The 17846-nt window shown below is 40.0% G+C and overlaps 1 protein-coding gene across 1 annotated transcript in view; it reads left to right on the forward strand.

Moving 5' to 3' along the window:
* Window positions 1–1747, forward strand: part of LOC116529527 (cytochrome P450 4X1) — a 26207-nt gene extending 24460 nt beyond the window's left edge. Inside the window, exons 11-12 of the mRNA XM_032247493.1 lie at window positions 422–504; window positions 999–1747. Coding sequence (XP_032103384.1) covers window positions 422–504; window positions 999–1173 — 258 coding nt within the window. The 3' untranslated portion in view covers window positions 1174–1747. The remainder of the gene's footprint in view (window positions 1–421; window positions 505–998) is intronic.
* Window positions 1748–17846: the final 16099 nt, after the last annotated feature.

Genomic DNA, 17846 nt, shown 5'->3' on the forward strand with positions numbered 1-17846 from the left:
GAGTCTCACTCTGTTGCCAGGCTAGAGTGCAGTAGCATGATCTCGGCGCACTGCAACCTCCATCTCCTGAGTTCAAGCAATTCTCCTGGCCTCAGCCTCCTGTGTAGCTGGGACTACAGGTGTGTGCACCATGTCCAGCTAATTTTTGTCTTTTTAGTAGAAATGGAGTTTCACCATGTTGGCCAGAGAGTCTTAATCTCTTGACCTTGTGATCCGCTTGCCTTGGCCTCCCAAAATTCTGGGATTACGGGTGTGAGCTACTGCACTCAGCAAATTTCACCTTTTAAAAAGGTGGCCACCAGGACATTTTTAATTACACATATAGTTCACATTATATTTCTATTGATCAGTGCTAGGTAGTAGGTGAAGAAATGTGTTCATGATGTTTGGGGATGGTGGTGGGGTTGTTCTCTCATTTCAGGTCTTTGACCCTTTGAGGTTCTCTAAGGAGAATTCTGATCAGAGACACCCCTATGCCTACTTACCATTCTCAGCTGGATCAAGGTGAGAACAATTTGAAGTTGCTGAAAGTACCCAAAGATGTTTACTTGAGAATAGCTTACTCCTTTCGTTCCTTAGCTCTATACATTCTTCCAGGGAGCCGTAGATCTTGGTGCCTATTTAAGCCCTAAAGGATCAGTTACTTTTACAAAGGACAGTCCTATTCTCTATCACATCCTATTTGGCCATGTCTCAAAAACAATCCCACAATGTAAGCTACTGCTCATAGGCTTAATGCAGTCCACCTTCAAAACAAGAGAAATAATTTCATGAGTAACCCCAGCTGCCATCTTGTGATAGGGAAGGCATCATGTTGGAGCCTTGCAGCCCACATTCTCACAGTGGACAATTTAAGTCTAGAGTTCAAAAGTTTCAATGGCATTTGGTGGAAAAATGTCGCTTTACTGTATACTTGAGACTTCTTGTGCTAGTATTTTACTATAGTCAGAAGAAACATCATTTCTTCAAGTATCACTTTCTTTTCTGCTTGTCTGCAGGAACTGCATTGGGCAACAGTTTGCCATGATTGAGTTAAAGGTGACCATTGCCTTGATTCTGCTGCACTTCAGAATGACTCCAGACCCCACCAGGCCTCTTACTTTCTCCAACCATTTTATCCTCAAACCCAAGAATGGGATGTATTTGCACCTGAAGAAACTCCCTGAATGTTAGATCTCAGGGTACAATGATTAAATATAATTTGCTTTTAAGTTAAATTTACAGCTAATGGTTCAAGCAGCTAGAAAAGAATCAATGTATAGTGGAAGGATTGGAGGTTGGTGGGATAGGGGTATCTGTGAAGCTATACATGATGCAAAATTATTTCTAGGTACGCAGTGTATCAGGTAGATCTGTTTCTACATGACTTTGGGAGATTTTCAGATCTTTTCTGTTAGACTTTCACTACTATTAATGCTATATACCAATAGAATTTCATCTATTTTCTGTTGCTTTTAGAAATAGTTTTCAGAATTATGCAAGTAGTAAGTGCATGTATTCGCATTGTCAAAAATTCCCAACTAGAAAAGCATGTAGAATAAACATTTTAATCTCACTTCACATTCCATAGCCTACATTCCATGCCCTGATCAATCCCACTGCTTTTCCTAAAAGCAGAATCGTTTGGTGTGCATTCTTTCAGACTTTTTCCTGTAGACATGTAGCAATGTATTCTTATAGATGTGATCATACCTATATTATTATTGACTTTTTTTCACTTAATAAAAATTTACCTTATTTCTTATCATGGCTTCATGGCATTCTATCATATATATGTACTATAATTTATTTAACTATTTTCCTTATTGGGTATTTGAGTTATTTATAATTTTAAAAACGTGTTTGTTGGCCATTTATGTTTATCTTCGTTTTGTTCTCTGTGATTTTTCTGCACACTGTCTATGTTTGTTTTTCTATGGAATTGTCTTTTTCTTGATTCTTACAAGTTTTTTATGTATTGTGGATAATAATCCTTTATTATAACTATGCTTTGTGATTTTTTCCCATTCTGTTACTTTTTATAAAAACTGTATTTATGATGTCTTTTACCATATAGAACCTTTTAAATTTTCATGAAGTAAGGTATTTACATTTTTTTAAGTTTCTGAGTTTTGAACCTTGGATAAGAAAGCCTTTTTTTGGAATATTATATATTCTACATATTTTCCTGGTGCTAATCACATACAGCCTAAATGGAAATGTCTTGATGATTTCCAGATACATCATTCATTTGAGCCTAATCAGAAATTTAGACTTGTTTTTAAGTGCAGAAGAAGGCCTTTGAAGGGCTTTCATCAGAGGCAAGATATGAGGTGAATTACATTTTAAGAAAGTTTTACATTCATTATATGGAGAATATGTCAGTGCATTAGAAGGGGCAAGAGTGGGGAAGCAGGGAGACCAGTTAGGAAGCTATTGCAATGTACAGAGGAAAGATAGTGGTGGTTTGGCAAGGGTGAAGTTGAAGGAAAATGAATGTGAGATGGACTTGGGTGGCATATGGTAGAGTAGATAGGACTCTAATTGATTGGAAATAGTGGGTTAGGCATTGGGGAAAATCTAAGGTTATGAAGACTAACCAAGGATATCCTATTTGGTCATAGGAAAAATTTTGAAAACACTTGTGACTGGTGTGCTCTCACCATGTATCCATCAGTACTTGCCTTGCTGGACATTTTGATTATGATTAAATTCTAAAGTAAAAGCTGTGTAGGCACCTGAGGCATCTAATAAGGAGAGAGGCTTAGTATGAGAGAGATGGTAGCTTATGAGGCCAAAAATTCCCTTCACCACATAGAAGAGCACCATACTTGGTTTAATAAAACTCATATCCTGCCAAGAGTTATGAGAAGACAGAGAGGATTTAGTTCTCAAAGGTAGTGGCCCCAAGTGCCCCATATAAAAATATCTAGAAGAGTTCAAATAACTGATATAGATACTATTTTCCTGTTGCCTTCTCTGTATCCATATGCAGTATTGGGGAAGGTCACTGTATTAATTCATTTTCACACCACTATAAAGATAATACCTGGGTTATTTATAGAGAAAAGAAGTTTAATGGACTCACAGTTCTGCATGGCTTGGGAAGCCTCAAGAAATTTACAACTATGGCAGAAGGGGAAGCAGAAACATCTTATATGGTGGTAGGTGACAGCGCTAGCATTTTAAGAAGAAACTGTCAAACACTTATAAAACCCTTGGGTCTCCTGGGAACTCAATCCCTATCACAAGCACAGCATGGAGGAAACCACCCCCACTCAAGCCAGTCACCTCCCTCCCTCCACACATGGAGATTATAGGTCCCTCCCTCAACACATGGGGATTACAATTTGAGATGAGATTTGGGTGGGGATACAGGGCGAAATCATATCAATCACCATTAGTTGGGGGCAGTTTTCCCTGTCCACCAGTTTAATTTGTAACCTATGGCCAGTACTTCACCATGGAGTAAGGGTAAGTGGGAGCCTAGAGCCCCTATGGTCATGTGTGCTTGGTGCATTCTAGAACTTACAGCAGTAATTGTATTTGTGGTGAGCCTTGCCATTTTCTTTATAAATTAACTGAGATGGCCTGCTGGAAATTTGAATGACTCTTGATTACTGAACTGTAAATGGTGTGATACGCTTCCTGGTCATTACTATCCTTTATACTGTTTCTATTTTAAGGGACATAACCCAGTCCATGTTTAAATGATAGGCTGTTTGCGGCAAAGATGACTCAACATCCCTTCAGCATCATTTCTCCACTCACTCCTACAGAAATAGAAGTGTTAGCTGAGCACATGGTTGCCAGGTACAGACCATATTTCCCAGCCTCTCTTTCAATGAGATGTGTCATGTGACTAGATTTTGAGCATAACTGTGAGCGGAAGTGGTGTGTACAACATCCAGCTAATATCTTCAAAAGGAAAAGTGCATACCTTCCCTTTTTATTTTATCTCCTTCCCATTTTCAAAAAGGTGACTGTGGTAGCAGGAGGTAGAGCAGCTACCTTAGATCATTAACTGAAAGCCGTATGTTTTAAAGAGCAGAACAACAGAGTAGAGAAGGAGCCTAGGTGCCAGGATGACCTTGTAGAGCAAACTACTTGACTACCTCTGGACCACCTAACTTCTCAAGACTTTTATGTAAGACACATTATCATGTTGAAACTGCTTTATTCAGAAACTTTTTGTTAAAGTCAGCTGTTACTGGGGCATTCCTTTCATTTTCTATCTATCCAGGTAATCAAGATCAGTTTGCTTTTACTTGGTACAAACAATATATTTATACTCTTTGTTTCAGGGCTGTTTAACAATGAAAAATTGCTGGACAATACCTAAATTGTTATTGATTTGTTCTCTTAATAAAAATTCACCTCATTCCTTATGGTTTCATGGTATTCTGTAATATAAATGTACTATAATTTATTTAACTATTTTCCTTATTTAATATTTATTTATAATTTTACAAACATTTATTGGCCATTTATGTTTATCTTTGTATTGTTCTCTGTGATTTGTCTGTACACTATCTATGTTTGTTTTTCTATGGAGTTGTCTTTTATCAATTCTTATGAGTTCTTCATATATTGTGGATAATAATCCTTGGTTGTAACTATTCTTTGTGATTTTTTTCCCATTCTGTTACTTATTATAAAAACTGTTAAGAGGTACATGAGAAAAGAAAGGAGTAGCTTTCGTTACCAAATATCTAGTTGTAAGCCAGGAATGGAGGGAGTGGGCAAGCATCTTGAAGGAGCCACATAGGCTTGGACAAAACACTGTCGCTCTCTCTTCCTCCTCCCTCAACTGGGAGATGACACACAAGTTAAAAAAAAAAAAGAGGGCTTAGTTTCTTGAACACTCACCTTAAACTTTTTCCATAAAGGATAATATGCCTAACCAAGCAAGTTGCCAGTTATATCAAGTATCATTTTTATTTTTTACATTTTCTGTATCATAGACATTTTTACAAATAGGAAGAATATCATGGATCTTCTCCAGAAACTTATACATGCTCCAAGCACCAACAATGTGTCTATGATTTCATGGCATTAGTCAATCATGAACTCATGTCTAGACCCAACAGAGAGCCCTTCCTCTGCCTAAATATTAAGAACTTTGGCCTCTCTTATTTCCTTGAGCAGTGGTTTGCAGTTCTCCTTGAAGAGGTCCTTTACATCCCTTGTTAGTTGTATTCCTAGGTATTTTATTCTCTTTGTAGCAATTGTGAATGAGAATTCGCTCATGATTTGGCTCTGTTTGTCTGTTATTGGTCTGCAGGAATGCTTGTAATTTTTGCACATTGATTTTGTGTCCTGAGACTTCGCTGAAACAAACAAATGGAAAAACTTTCCATGCTCATGGATAAGAAGAATCAATATAATGAAAATGGCCATACTGCCCAAAGTAATTTATAGATTCAATGCTATCCCCATGAAACTACCATTGACCTACTTCACAGAACTGGAAAAAACACCTTAAACTTCATATGGAACCAAAGAGAGCCTGCACAACCAAGACAATACTAAGCAAAAAGAACAAAGCTGGAGGCATCATGCTACCTAACTTCAAACTATACTACAAGGCTATGATAATCAAAACAGCATGGTGCTGGTACCAAAACAGAGATATAGACCAATAGAACAGAACAGAGTCCTTGGAAGTAATGTCACACATCTATAATCATCTGATCTTTGACAAACCTGAGAAAAACAAGCAATGAGGAAAGGATTCCCTGTTTAATAAATGGCATTGGGAAAACTGGCTAGCCATGTGCAGAAAGCTGAAACTGGACCCCTCCCTTACACCTTATACAAAAATTAACTCCAGATGAATTAAAGATTTAAACATAAGACCTAACATCATAAAAACCCTAGATGAAAACCTAAGCAATACCATTTAAGACATAGGCATAGGCAAAACTACTTCATGACTTAAACACCAAGAGCAATGGCAATAAAAGCCAAAATAGACAAATGGGATCTCATTAAACTAAAGAGCTTCTGCACAGCAAAAGAAACAATCATTAGAGTGAACTGGCAACCAACAGAATGGGTGAAAATTTTTGCAATCTACTCATCTGCCGAAGGACTAATATCCAGAATCTACAAAGAACTTAAACAAATTTACAAGAAAAAAACAACCCCATCAAAAAGTGGGCAAAGAATATGAACAGAGATTTTTCAAAAGAAGACATTTATGCAGCCAACAAACATACGAAAAAAATGCTCATGATCACTGGTCATTAGTCAAAACCACATTGAGATATCATCTCACACCAGTTAGAATGGCGATCATTAAAAACTCAGGAGACAACAAATGCTGCGAGGGTGTGGAGAAATAGGAATGCTTTTACACTGTTGGTGGGAGTGTAAATTAGACAACCATTGTGGAAGACAGTGTGGCAATTCCTCAAGGATCTAGAAATAGAAATACCATTTGACCCAACAATCCCATTACTGGTTATATATCCGAAGGATTATAAATCGTTCTATTATAAAGACAAATGGACATGTATGTTCATTGTGGCACTGTTTACAATAGCAAAGACCTGGAACCAACCCAAATGCCCATCAATGACAGACTGGACAAGGAAAATGTGGCACATATACATCATGGAATACTATGCAGCCATAAAAAATGAGTTTGTGTCCTTTGTAGGGACATGGATGAACCTGGAAACCATCATTCTCATCAGACTGACACAAGAACAGAAAATCAAACACTGCATGTTCTCACTCATAGGAGGGTGTTGAACAATGAGAACACATGGACACAGGAAAGGGAGCATCACACACTGGGGTCTGTTGGGAGGGACTAGGGGAAGGACAGTGGGGGGTAGGGAGTTGGGAAAGGATAACATGGGAAGAAATGCCAGATATAGGTGATGGGGATGGAGGCAGCAAACCACACTGTCATGTATGTACCTATGCAACAATCCTGCATGTTCTTCACATGTACCCCAGAACCCGAAGTGCAATAAATAAAATATATAGATTAAAAAAAAAAGACTTGCACAAAAAACTATAAAACATTGCTGAAAAAATGAAATAAGACACAAACAAAAACATATCCCATGTTTAAAGATTGTCAGGCTTAATATTGTTAAAATGTCAACACTACCCAAAATGTTCTACAGGTTCAATGCAATTCTTATCAAAATCCCAATGGCAGACTTCCACCAAGATGGCCGAATAGGAGCAACTCTGGAATGCAGTTCCCAGTGAGAACAACACAGAAGGCGAGCGATCTCTGCATTTCCAACTGAGGTACCAGGTTCATCTCCATGGAACTGGTTGGACAGTGGATGTCACCCAAGGAAGGAAAACCAAGGCAGGGTGGGGCACTGCCTCACCAGGAAGCACCCAGGCCAGAGGACCACACCTCTACCCAATGAAGGCCATCAGGGAGTTTTCTGGCCACTCTGGCACTCCAGTTTAGATACTGTACTTCTCCCACAGTCTTTACAGCCCACAGACCAGTAGATTCCCACTGGGCCAACAAGGGCTGCAGGTTTTGCAGCCAGTGTCGTGGGTTTCCATCACAAATCTGAGTGGCTGTTTGAGCTGGCACCTGGAACACCTGTGAGACAGAACCACCCACTCCCCTGAAAGAAAGGGGGTTGAAGTTAGGGAACCAATTGATCTCGCTTGGCAGGTCACCCCCACAAAGGCCAGCAAACTGAAACCCACTGACATGAGAGTTTCATGGCCAGCACAGCAGTTTGAGCTCGCTCCACCCAGGATAGTTGAGCTTAGTGGGGGAAAGACGTCCAGCATTACTGAGGCAGCCCACCATTGCCGAGGCAGTTCTACCCTTACCTGTGTAAACAAAATCACAAGAAAGTTTACACAGCAGCTGAGTGGAGCCCACAGCAACTCAACAATGCCTCTGCAGGCAGACTGTGACTAGACTCCCTCCTTGCTGGGCAGAGCATCTCTGAAAGAGGCAGCAGCTCATCAGGGACTTATAAATAAAGCCCCGCCTTCCTGGGACAGAGTACCTGGGAAAAGAAGTGGTTGTGAATTCCACTTCAGCAGACTTAAATGTCCCTGCCCAGCAGCTCTGAAGGGAGTAATGGAGATCGAGCACAGCACTTGAGTTCTGATAAGGGATAGACTGATATCTAAATTGGCTCCCTGACCCCAATATATCAAAAAAGACCTTTCAAACAGGAGAGCTCTGGCTGACATCTGGTGGGTACCCTTCTGGGATGAAGCTACCAGAGGAAGAAACAGGGAGCAATCCTTGCTGTTCTCAGCCCCAGCAGGTAATTCCCAGGCAAGCAGAGTCTGGACTGAACCTCCAGCAGTCTTGCAGCAGAGGGGCCTGACTGTTATAAAAATAAATAAATAAAAAACAGAAAAAAAATAGCTTCAACATCAACAGAAAGAATGTCCCCTCAGAGAGTCCATCCAAAAGTCACCAACATCAAAGACCAAAGGTAGATAAACCCATGAAGTTGGAAAGAAACCAGTGCAAAAAGAATGAAATCACCAAAAGCCAGAACACCTCTCCTCCTGCAAAGGATCACAACTTTTCACCAGTAAGGGAACAAAACTGAAGAGATAATGAGTTTGACGAATTGACAGTAGCAGGCTTCAGAAGGTGGGCAAGAACAAAATTCTCTGAGAAAAAGGAACATGTTCTAACCCCAATGCAAAGAAACTAAGAACCTTGAAAAAAAGGTTAGACGAAATGGTAACTAGAATAACCAGCTTAAAGAAGAACATGAATGACTTGATGGAGCTGAAAAACACAGTACTTGGCAAAGCATACATATACAAGCTTCAATAGCCAAACTGCTCAAGCGGAAGAAAGACTATCAGAGATTGAAGATCAACTCAATAAAATAAAATGAGAAGGTAAAATTAGAGAAAAAAGAGTGAAAGGAAATGAACAAAGCCTCCAAGAAATATGGGATTATGTGAATAGAACTAATCTATGTTTGATTGGTGTACCAGAATATGAAAAGGAGAATGAATCCAAGCTGGTAAACACTCTTTTGGATATTATCCAGGAGAACTTCCTCAATCTAGCAAGGCAGGCCAACATTCAAACCAGGAAATACAGAGAACACCACAAAGATATTCCTCAAGAAGAGCAACCCCAAGACATACAATCATCAGATTCACCAGGGTTCAAATGAAAGAAAAAATGCTAGGGACAGCCAGAGGAAAAGGCCAGGTCACCCACAAAGGGAAGCCCATCAGACTCACAGTGGATCTCTTGGCAGAAACCCTACAAGCTAGAAGAGAATAGGGGCCAATATTCAATATCCTTAAAGAAAAGAACTTTCAACCCACAATTTTATATCCAGCCAAACTAAGCTTCATAAGTGGAGGAGAAATAAAATCCTTTATGGACAAGCAATTACTGAGAGATTTCATTACTACCAGGCCTGCCTTGCAGGAGCTCCTGAAGGAAGGATTAAACATGGAAAGGAACAACCAGTATGAGCCACTGCAAAAATACAGCAAATGGTAAAGACCATCAACATAATGAAGAAACTGTCTCAACTTATGGGCAAAACAACACTTTAGTATCTAAACAGTAGAATCAAATCCACATGTAACAATATTAACATTAAATGTAAACAGGCCAAGTGCCCCAATCAAAAGACACAGACTGGCAAATTGGATAAAAAGTCAAGACCCATCGGTGTCCTGTATTCAGGAGACCCATCTCATGTGCAAAGACACACATAGCCCCAAAATAAAGAAATGGAGGAAATTTACCAAGCAAATGGAAAGCAAAAAAATAGGAGGGGTTACAATCCTAATCTCTGATAAAACAGACTTTAAACCAACAAAGATCAAAAGAGACAAAGAAGGGCATTATATAAGGGCAAAGGGATCAATGAAACAAGAAGAGCTAACTATCCTAAATATATATGAACCCAATACAGGAGCACCCAGATACATAAAGTAAGTTCTTAATGACCTACAAAGAGACTTAGACTCCCACACAATAATAGTGGGAGACTTCAATACTCCACTGTCAATATTAGACAGGTCAATAAGACAGAAAATTAATAAGGACATCCAGAACTTGAACTCAGATCTGGACCAAGCAGACTTAATAGACATCTACAGAACTCTCCACCCCAAATCCACAGAATATACATTCTTCTCAGCACCACATCACACTTAGTCTAAAATTGACCACATATTTGGAAGTAAATCACTCCTCAGCAAATGCAAAATAATGGAAATCATAACAAATAGTCTCTGAGACCACAGTGCAATCAAATTAGAACTCAGGATTAAGAAACTCACTCAAAACCACACAATGACATGGAAACTAAACAACCTGCTCCTGAATGACTACTGGGTAAATAATGAAATTAAGGCAGAAATAAAAATGTTCTTCCAAAACAATGAGAATGAAGACACAATGTACCAGAATGTCTGGTACACATTTAAAGCAGTGTCTAGGGGGAAATTTATAGCACTAAACACCAACATGAGAAGCAAGGAAAGATCTAAAATTGACACCCTATTGTCACAATTAAAAGAACTAGAGGAGCAAGATCAAACAAATTCAAAAGCTAGCAGAAGACAAGAAATAACTAAGATCAGAGCAGAACTGAAGGAGATAGAGACACAAAAAACCCTTCAAATAATCAATAAATGCAGGAGCTGGTTTTTTGAAAAGATCAACAAAATAAATAGACCATTAGACAGACCAATAAAAAAGAAAAGAGAGAAGAATCAAATGGATTCAATAAAAAATGATAAAGGGGATATCACTGCTGATTCCACAGAAATACAAACTACCATCAGAGATTACTACAAACAACTCTATACACATAAACCAGTAAACCTGGAAGAAATGGACAAATTCCTGGACACTTGCACCCTCCCAAGACTAAACCAGGAAAAAGTTTAATCCCTGAATAGAACAATAACAAGGTCTGAAATTCAGGCAGCAATTAATAGCCTACCAATCAAAAGAAGTCAAGGTTCAGACAGGTTCACAGCCAAATTCTACCAGATGTTCAAAAAGGAGCTGGTACCATTCCTTCTGAAACTTCCAAACAATACAAAAAGAGGAAATCCTCCCTAACTCATTTTATGAGAACAATATGATCCTGATACCAAAACCTGGCAGAGACACAACTAAAAAAGAAAATTTCGGGTCAATATCCATGATGAACACCAATGCAAAAATCTTCAGTAAAATACTGGCAAACCAAGTCCAACAGCACATCAAAAAGCTTATCCATCACGATCAAGTAGGCTTTATTCCAGGGATGCAAGACTGGTTCAACATATGCAAATCTATAAACATAATCCACCACATAAAACAGAGCCAAAGACAGAAACCACATGATTATCTCAATAGATGCAGGGAAGATTTTCAACAAAATTCAACAGCCCTTTATGCTAAAAACTCTCAATAAACAAGGTATCAATGGAACATATCTCAAATGAATAAAAGCTATTTATGAGAAACCCACAGCCAATATCATACTGAATGGGCAAAAACTGGAAACATTCCCTTTGAAAACTGGCACTAGACAAGGATGCCATCTCACACCATTCCTATTCAACATAGTACAGTATTAGAAATTCTAGCCAGAACAGCAGGCGAGAAAAAAAAGGGAGGGTGGTATTCAATTAGGAAAAGACAAAGTCAAACTGTCTCTATTTGCAGATGACATAACAGTATATTTAGAAGACCCCAATGTCTCAGCCAAAAATCTCCTGAAACTGATAAGCAACTTCAACAAAGTCTCAGGATACAAAATCAATGTGCAAAAAATCACAAGCATCCTATACACCAATAATGGACAAACAGAGAGCAAAAAACCATTCACAATTGCTACAAAGAGAATAAAATACCAAGAAATACAACTAACAAGGGATGTGAAAGACCTCTTCAAGGTGAACTGCAAACCACTGCTCAAGGAAATAAGAGAAAACACAAACAGATGGCAAAACGTTTCATGCTTATTGTTAGGAAGAATCAATATCATAAAAATGGCCATACTACCCAAAGTAATATATAGATTCAATGCTATCCCCATCAAGCTACCAGTGACCTTCTTCACAGAACTGGAAAAAAAACACCTTAAAATTCGTATGGAACCAAAAAAGAGCCCACATAGCCAAGACAATTCTAAGCAAAAAGAACAAAGCTGGAGGCATCATGCTACCTGACTTCAAACTATGCTACAAGACTACAGTAATCAAAACATCATGGTTCTAGTACCAAAACAGAGATATAGACCAATGGAACAGAACAGAGGCCTTGGAAGTAACGCCACACATCTGCAAGCATCTGATCTTTGACAAACCTGAGAAAAACAAGCAATGAGGAAAGGATTCCCTGTTTAATAAATGGTGTTGGGAAAACTGGCTAGCCATGTGCAGAAAGCTGAAACTGGACCCCTCCCTTACACCTTATGCAAAAATTAACTCCAGATGAATTAAAGATTTAAACATAAGACCTAACATCATAAAAACCCTGGAAGAAAACCTAAGCAATACCATTCAGGACATAGGCATAGGCAAAACTACTTCATGATTAAAACAACAAGAGCAATGACAACAAAAGCCAAAATAGACAAATGGGATCTCATTAAACTAAAGAGCTTCTGCACAGCAAAAGAAATAATCATAGAGTGAACCGCCAACCAATAGAATGGGAGAAAATTTTTGCAAGCTACCCATCTGACAAAGGGCTAATATCCAGAATCTACAAAGAACTTAAACAAATTTACAAGAGAAAAAACAACCCCATCAAAAAGTGGTTAAGGATATGAACAGACACTGTTCAAACGAAGACATTTATAACAAACATATGAAAAAATGCTCATCATCACTGGTCACGAGAGAAATGTGAATCAAAACCACATTGAGATACCATCTCATGCCAGTTAGAATGGCGATCATTAAAAAATCTGCAGACAAGAGATGCTGGAGATGATGTGGAGAGATGGGAACGCATTTATACTGTTGGTGAGAGCGTAAATTAGTTCAACCATTGTGGAAGACAGTGTGGTGTTTCTTCAAGGATCTAGAAATAGAAATACCATTATGTGGCACATATACACCATGGAATACTATGCAGCCATAAAAAATGATGAGTTCATGTTCTTTGCAGGGACATGGATGAAACTGGAAACCATCATTTTCAGCAAATTGACACAAGAGCAGAAAACCAAACACCACATGTTCTCACTTATAAGTGGAGTTGAACAATGAGAACACATGGACACAGGGAGGGGAACTTCACACACTGGGGTCTGTTGGGGGGTTGGGGGAGAGATAGCAGGGGGTAGGGAGACTGGGGAGGAATAACATTAGGAGAAATACCTGATGTAGGTGATGGCAGGATGGATGCAGCAAACCACCATGGCATGTGTATGCCTATGTAACAATTCTGCAAGATCTGCACATGTACCCTAGAACTTAAAGTATTAAAAAAAAAAAAAGAAGTTAAATTCACAAAAAGAAAATCCCAATGGCATTTTTTGTGGAAATAGAAAATCTCATTTTAAAATCCATATCAAATCTCAAGCGACCCTGAATAGCCAAAACAGTCTTTAAAATTAACAAACCTGGGGGAATGCTGGCAAGATGGCCAAATAGGAAGAGCTCTGATCTGCAGCTCCCAGCAAGATCGATTAAGAAGGCAGGTGATTTCTGCATTTCCCACTGAGGTACCTTGTTCATCTCATTGGAACTGGTTAGACAGTGGATGTAGCCCAAGGAGGACGAGCCGAAGCAGGCTGGGGCATTGCCTCACCCAGGAAGTACAAGGGGTTGGGGAACTACCTCTCACTCTAGCCCAGATACTGCACTTTTCCCATGGTCTTCACAACCAACAGACCAGGACATTCCCACTGGTGCCTATGCCACCAGGGCCCTGGGTTTCAAGCACAAAACAGGGCAGCCATTTGGGAAAACACTGAGCTAGCGGTGGGAGGATTTTTTTCATACCCAAGTGGCATCTGGAACACCAGAAGACAAAACCATTCACTCCCTTGAAAAGGAGGCTGAAGCCAGGGATCCAAGTGGTCTGGCTCAGAGGGTTCGACCCCCACACAGCAACTCTTGGTGTCAGTCTGGAGGCCCAGGGGAGAGAAAGTTGGCAGTGGGGTGGGGTGGAGGGTGGGGGGTATGGAATTTCCTGTGCCCAGGTTTGCAAAGTCTAAGTCAGAAGTGTGAGTGAGTCCCAGGGGCTCTTGTTCCTCACTGTTCCCCAATGGGTAGCCTCCATAGGTTCCATGCCAATTCCCAGTGGGCAGCTGTCCTGTCTCACTCTTCTCTTTTCTCTGTGGGTTGGTTTTCTTGATGAATCCTAATGTGTCCTCCTGGACAATCCCACTGAAGAGCTAGTGTTTACCTCCACCCTGCCCTGCCTTAAAAATAAAAAAGTTAATTAAGATAAAATAAAATTTATATGCCATGAAATCTAATTCATTAGCTATTCAATGGTTTGATGTATGTTAATTTTAAGAAGTTAGTTACAAATATAGAACATAAAAGTAGACACTTTAACTAATTTAAATTGTACATTTAATGAAGTTCATGATGATTTAGAAAGCTCATTACTACCTATTTCCAAAACATTTTTTTCACTCCAGCAGAAACTCTGTAACTATTAAGCAATACTTCCCCAATCTGACTTCCCCCAGTCCCTGGTAATTTCTAATCTACTTTCTGTATCTATGAATTTGCTTATTCTTCTACCTATAAGTGAACTTATTGTAATATTTGTCTTTTTATGTCTGCCTGTTTTCACTTAGCGTACATACTGTTCTCAAGGTCATACCTGTTGTTATATGAATCCGAACTTCACTCCTGTTTGTGACTAAATAATACTGCATTGTATGTATATAGGACATTCTGTGTACCCACTCGTCTTTTGATGGACAGCTGAGTTCTTTCTATCTTACCTCTGTTGTAAATAACGGTGTCATGAACATTGGCTTACAAGTATCTGTTTGAATCCTTGTTTTCAATTAGTTTGGTTATATAGCCAGGTGGGAATTTCTGGATACTATGGTACTTGTGCTTTTATCTTTTTCAGGAATCACAAATCTGTTTTCCAAATTGGTATGCCAATTTACATTCACTGGCAATTTGTTAGAGTTCTAATTTTTCCACATTCTGTTAAATATTCGTTATTTTCCACTAAAAAGAATGACAGACTTCCTAAAGGGTATGAAGTGGTATCTCATCGTGGGCTTCATTCACATTTCCATAATGATGAATGAAGTTGAGCATCTTTTCAGGAGCTTATTGACCATTTGCATATCTTCTTCACAGAAATGTCTATTGTAGTCATTCGCTGATTGTTGAATGCAGCTTTGTATTTTAGTGTTGAGTGGTGCTCTTCATATATTCTCATTTGGATTGCAAATACATTCTGCCATTCTGTACACTATGTTTCAGCTTTTCTATCCTTTTTTTTCTAAACTTTATATATGGTGTAGGTAAGGGTCTACCTTCATTATTTTATGTGTGGATGTTCAGTGCCCCCCTCCTTGTCCACTTTTCCCATCTCCTTGGTCATGCTCAGGTCTCTATCTCTCCCATCCAAATGAGACTTTCACTTTTATACTTCACCTCTCTTTTCATCCAGGTACTAGGGGTAGTAATGGGAGTGAGTGCCCAGTGTCCTGGGCTCTGTGAACATGGCCAGCATGAGCCTTGTGCACTACCTGATTCTGGGTGAACTGCTAACCATTATGTACAGGAGGTTTCCAACTCACTCTCCTGGCCAATTTTCCCTCTTCCTCCAACCCTAGCTGATCACCGACTGTTCAGATTTTCCCTTTCCTGCCTCTTCTCAGAGCATGGCTGAACTATCCCAGTGACCCAGGAGCCCAGGAGACTTAGAGAGAGGTCCGGCTGCAGGTACCAACTAGGAGAGAAACCCATTAGGGTACTAGAATGAGATGTCACATCTCAGGCAGAGGAAGGTCTGTCTGTGGCATCCAGGGCCCTGGGCTAGGAACAGAGAGGGTTTGAAAGGAAACTTATGCTCAGATCAAGCAAGAGAAGCAAGGTCTGGATTGAGAAAGCCTGGTGCAATCAGGAACACCTGCTACCCAGGCCTTGATTCACTCTTTTCCTTGACCAAGTGGAGCTGGTGGGAGTGCATGAGGGCAAAGTGGTGAAATAGGGCTAAGGAGCACCGGTATCCAGGCAGTCACCAAGTATGAACAGCATTGAGGATGCTCCTGCTCCCCCAAGGTAGCCAGCCCGAGAAGCAGAGGACAACTGAAAAACTGTGCTGTGGGGAGGAGCTTCCTGGAGTCCTAACAGCCTCTTTGCCTACCTGGGCTCCTCCTAGTGCTTGTTGAATAGCTGTGTACTCTGAGCCTCCTCAGGAGCATGCAGGTCTCACGTTTTAGGGAAGTTGACAGGTATCTGGTGATGTTGCTGGGATGGCTGGTTTCTCAGTCTCATTCAAGCTGTGAAGAGCTGGGTACCAGAGGCCCTCATGCGAAACTAGGCCTCTGAGGCTTTCCTGCTAAGCCCACTGCAGCCCCACTATGGCTGGGATTGTGTCCTTGATCAAACTGGTCTTGGAAATTTCATCCCCAGTGTGATACATTTGGAGATGCATCACAGTGAGGAGGTGTTTGAATCATGGATTGGATCCTTCATAAATAATTTATTGTCCCCTTCATACTTTGCGGGTGTGAGTGAGTTCCTGCTCTAAGTGGTACGGTCATATTTCCAGGACAGTGGCTCCTGAAAAGAGTATGGCTTTCTTGGTATCTCTCTCTTGTGTCCTCTCTCATCACGTGATCTGTGTGCATGGCTGCTTCTCATTCTCTTTCTATCATGGGTGAAAGCAGCATGAGGACTACACCAGATTCAGCTGCCAAATCTTGGACCTTCCAACCATCAGAATCACGAGCCAAATAAACCTCTTTTCTTTGTCAATTACCCAGCCTCAGGTATTCTCTTATAGCAAAACCAAACACACTAAGACAAATCCTTAGCTCAGCCTTGCTCTGATTCATCTCACATAAGCAAAACTAAATCTTGAATGGAATAGAGGCCTGGAATCTTTCCCCTACAGATGTGAGCTTCTCCCTCTGAGCTCCTTGAGAAAACCCCTTTATCTAAACTGTCAAGAAAGCCTCAGGAGCTGGGAAGGTTGTGGCCATCATGGGTCACAGGCATGCAATTGTGTGAAGCAGGGTAAGCCGGGTCAATCCCATCTGGGATCCTTGCACCACAGAGCAAATATCAACACTCTTTTTCCTACTCTGAAGAGACTTGTCTCCACTATATTTCCTCCACCTTGGTGTCTTCTCTCCTCTGTCAATTTCCTTTTAAGTAAATGCAGACACTACATACACCTTGTGTACTTTATTCTATAGGGGAGTGAAGACAGACGGGTTGGACAAATATAGATAAACATATAGAATGACAATCAGATAGGAACTGTGCTAGGCTGAATCAAGACCCTAGTTGGTGTCCACATCCTAATACACAGCATCCATGATCATGAGACTGCATATATCAAGATGTACTTTGAAGTGGAAAGTAATGCATTTTTTGAGATGGTGAACTTAACCTGGATTATCTGAATGAACTAGATGGAACCACAAAGGTCTTTATTAGAATGGAAGAGACGTGAGGACAGTAAGAGAGAGATTTGAAAATGCCATTGGTTTCAAAGAGGGAGAGGGGCCAGTAGCAAGGAATGCGAAAAAAAAAAAAAAAAAAAAAAGGCAGCTCTGTAGCTGAAAGAGCAAGGGGTAAGACTCTGCCCTAGACACCCCAAAAGGAATTGGCCCTGTCTACAACTTGTTTTCACCCACTGAAACCCATTTCTGACTTTAACTTACAGAATTGTAAGATGAAACATTTCTGTTATTTAAAATTAC

This window comes from Sapajus apella, unplaced genomic scaffold, assembly GCF_009761245.1.
Source record: "Sapajus apella isolate SASKATOON/1434 unplaced genomic scaffold, GSC_monkey_1.0 scaffold62, whole genome shotgun sequence".
In the NCBI taxonomy this organism is placed as follows: domain Eukaryota; kingdom Metazoa; phylum Chordata; class Mammalia; order Primates; family Cebidae; genus Sapajus; species Sapajus apella.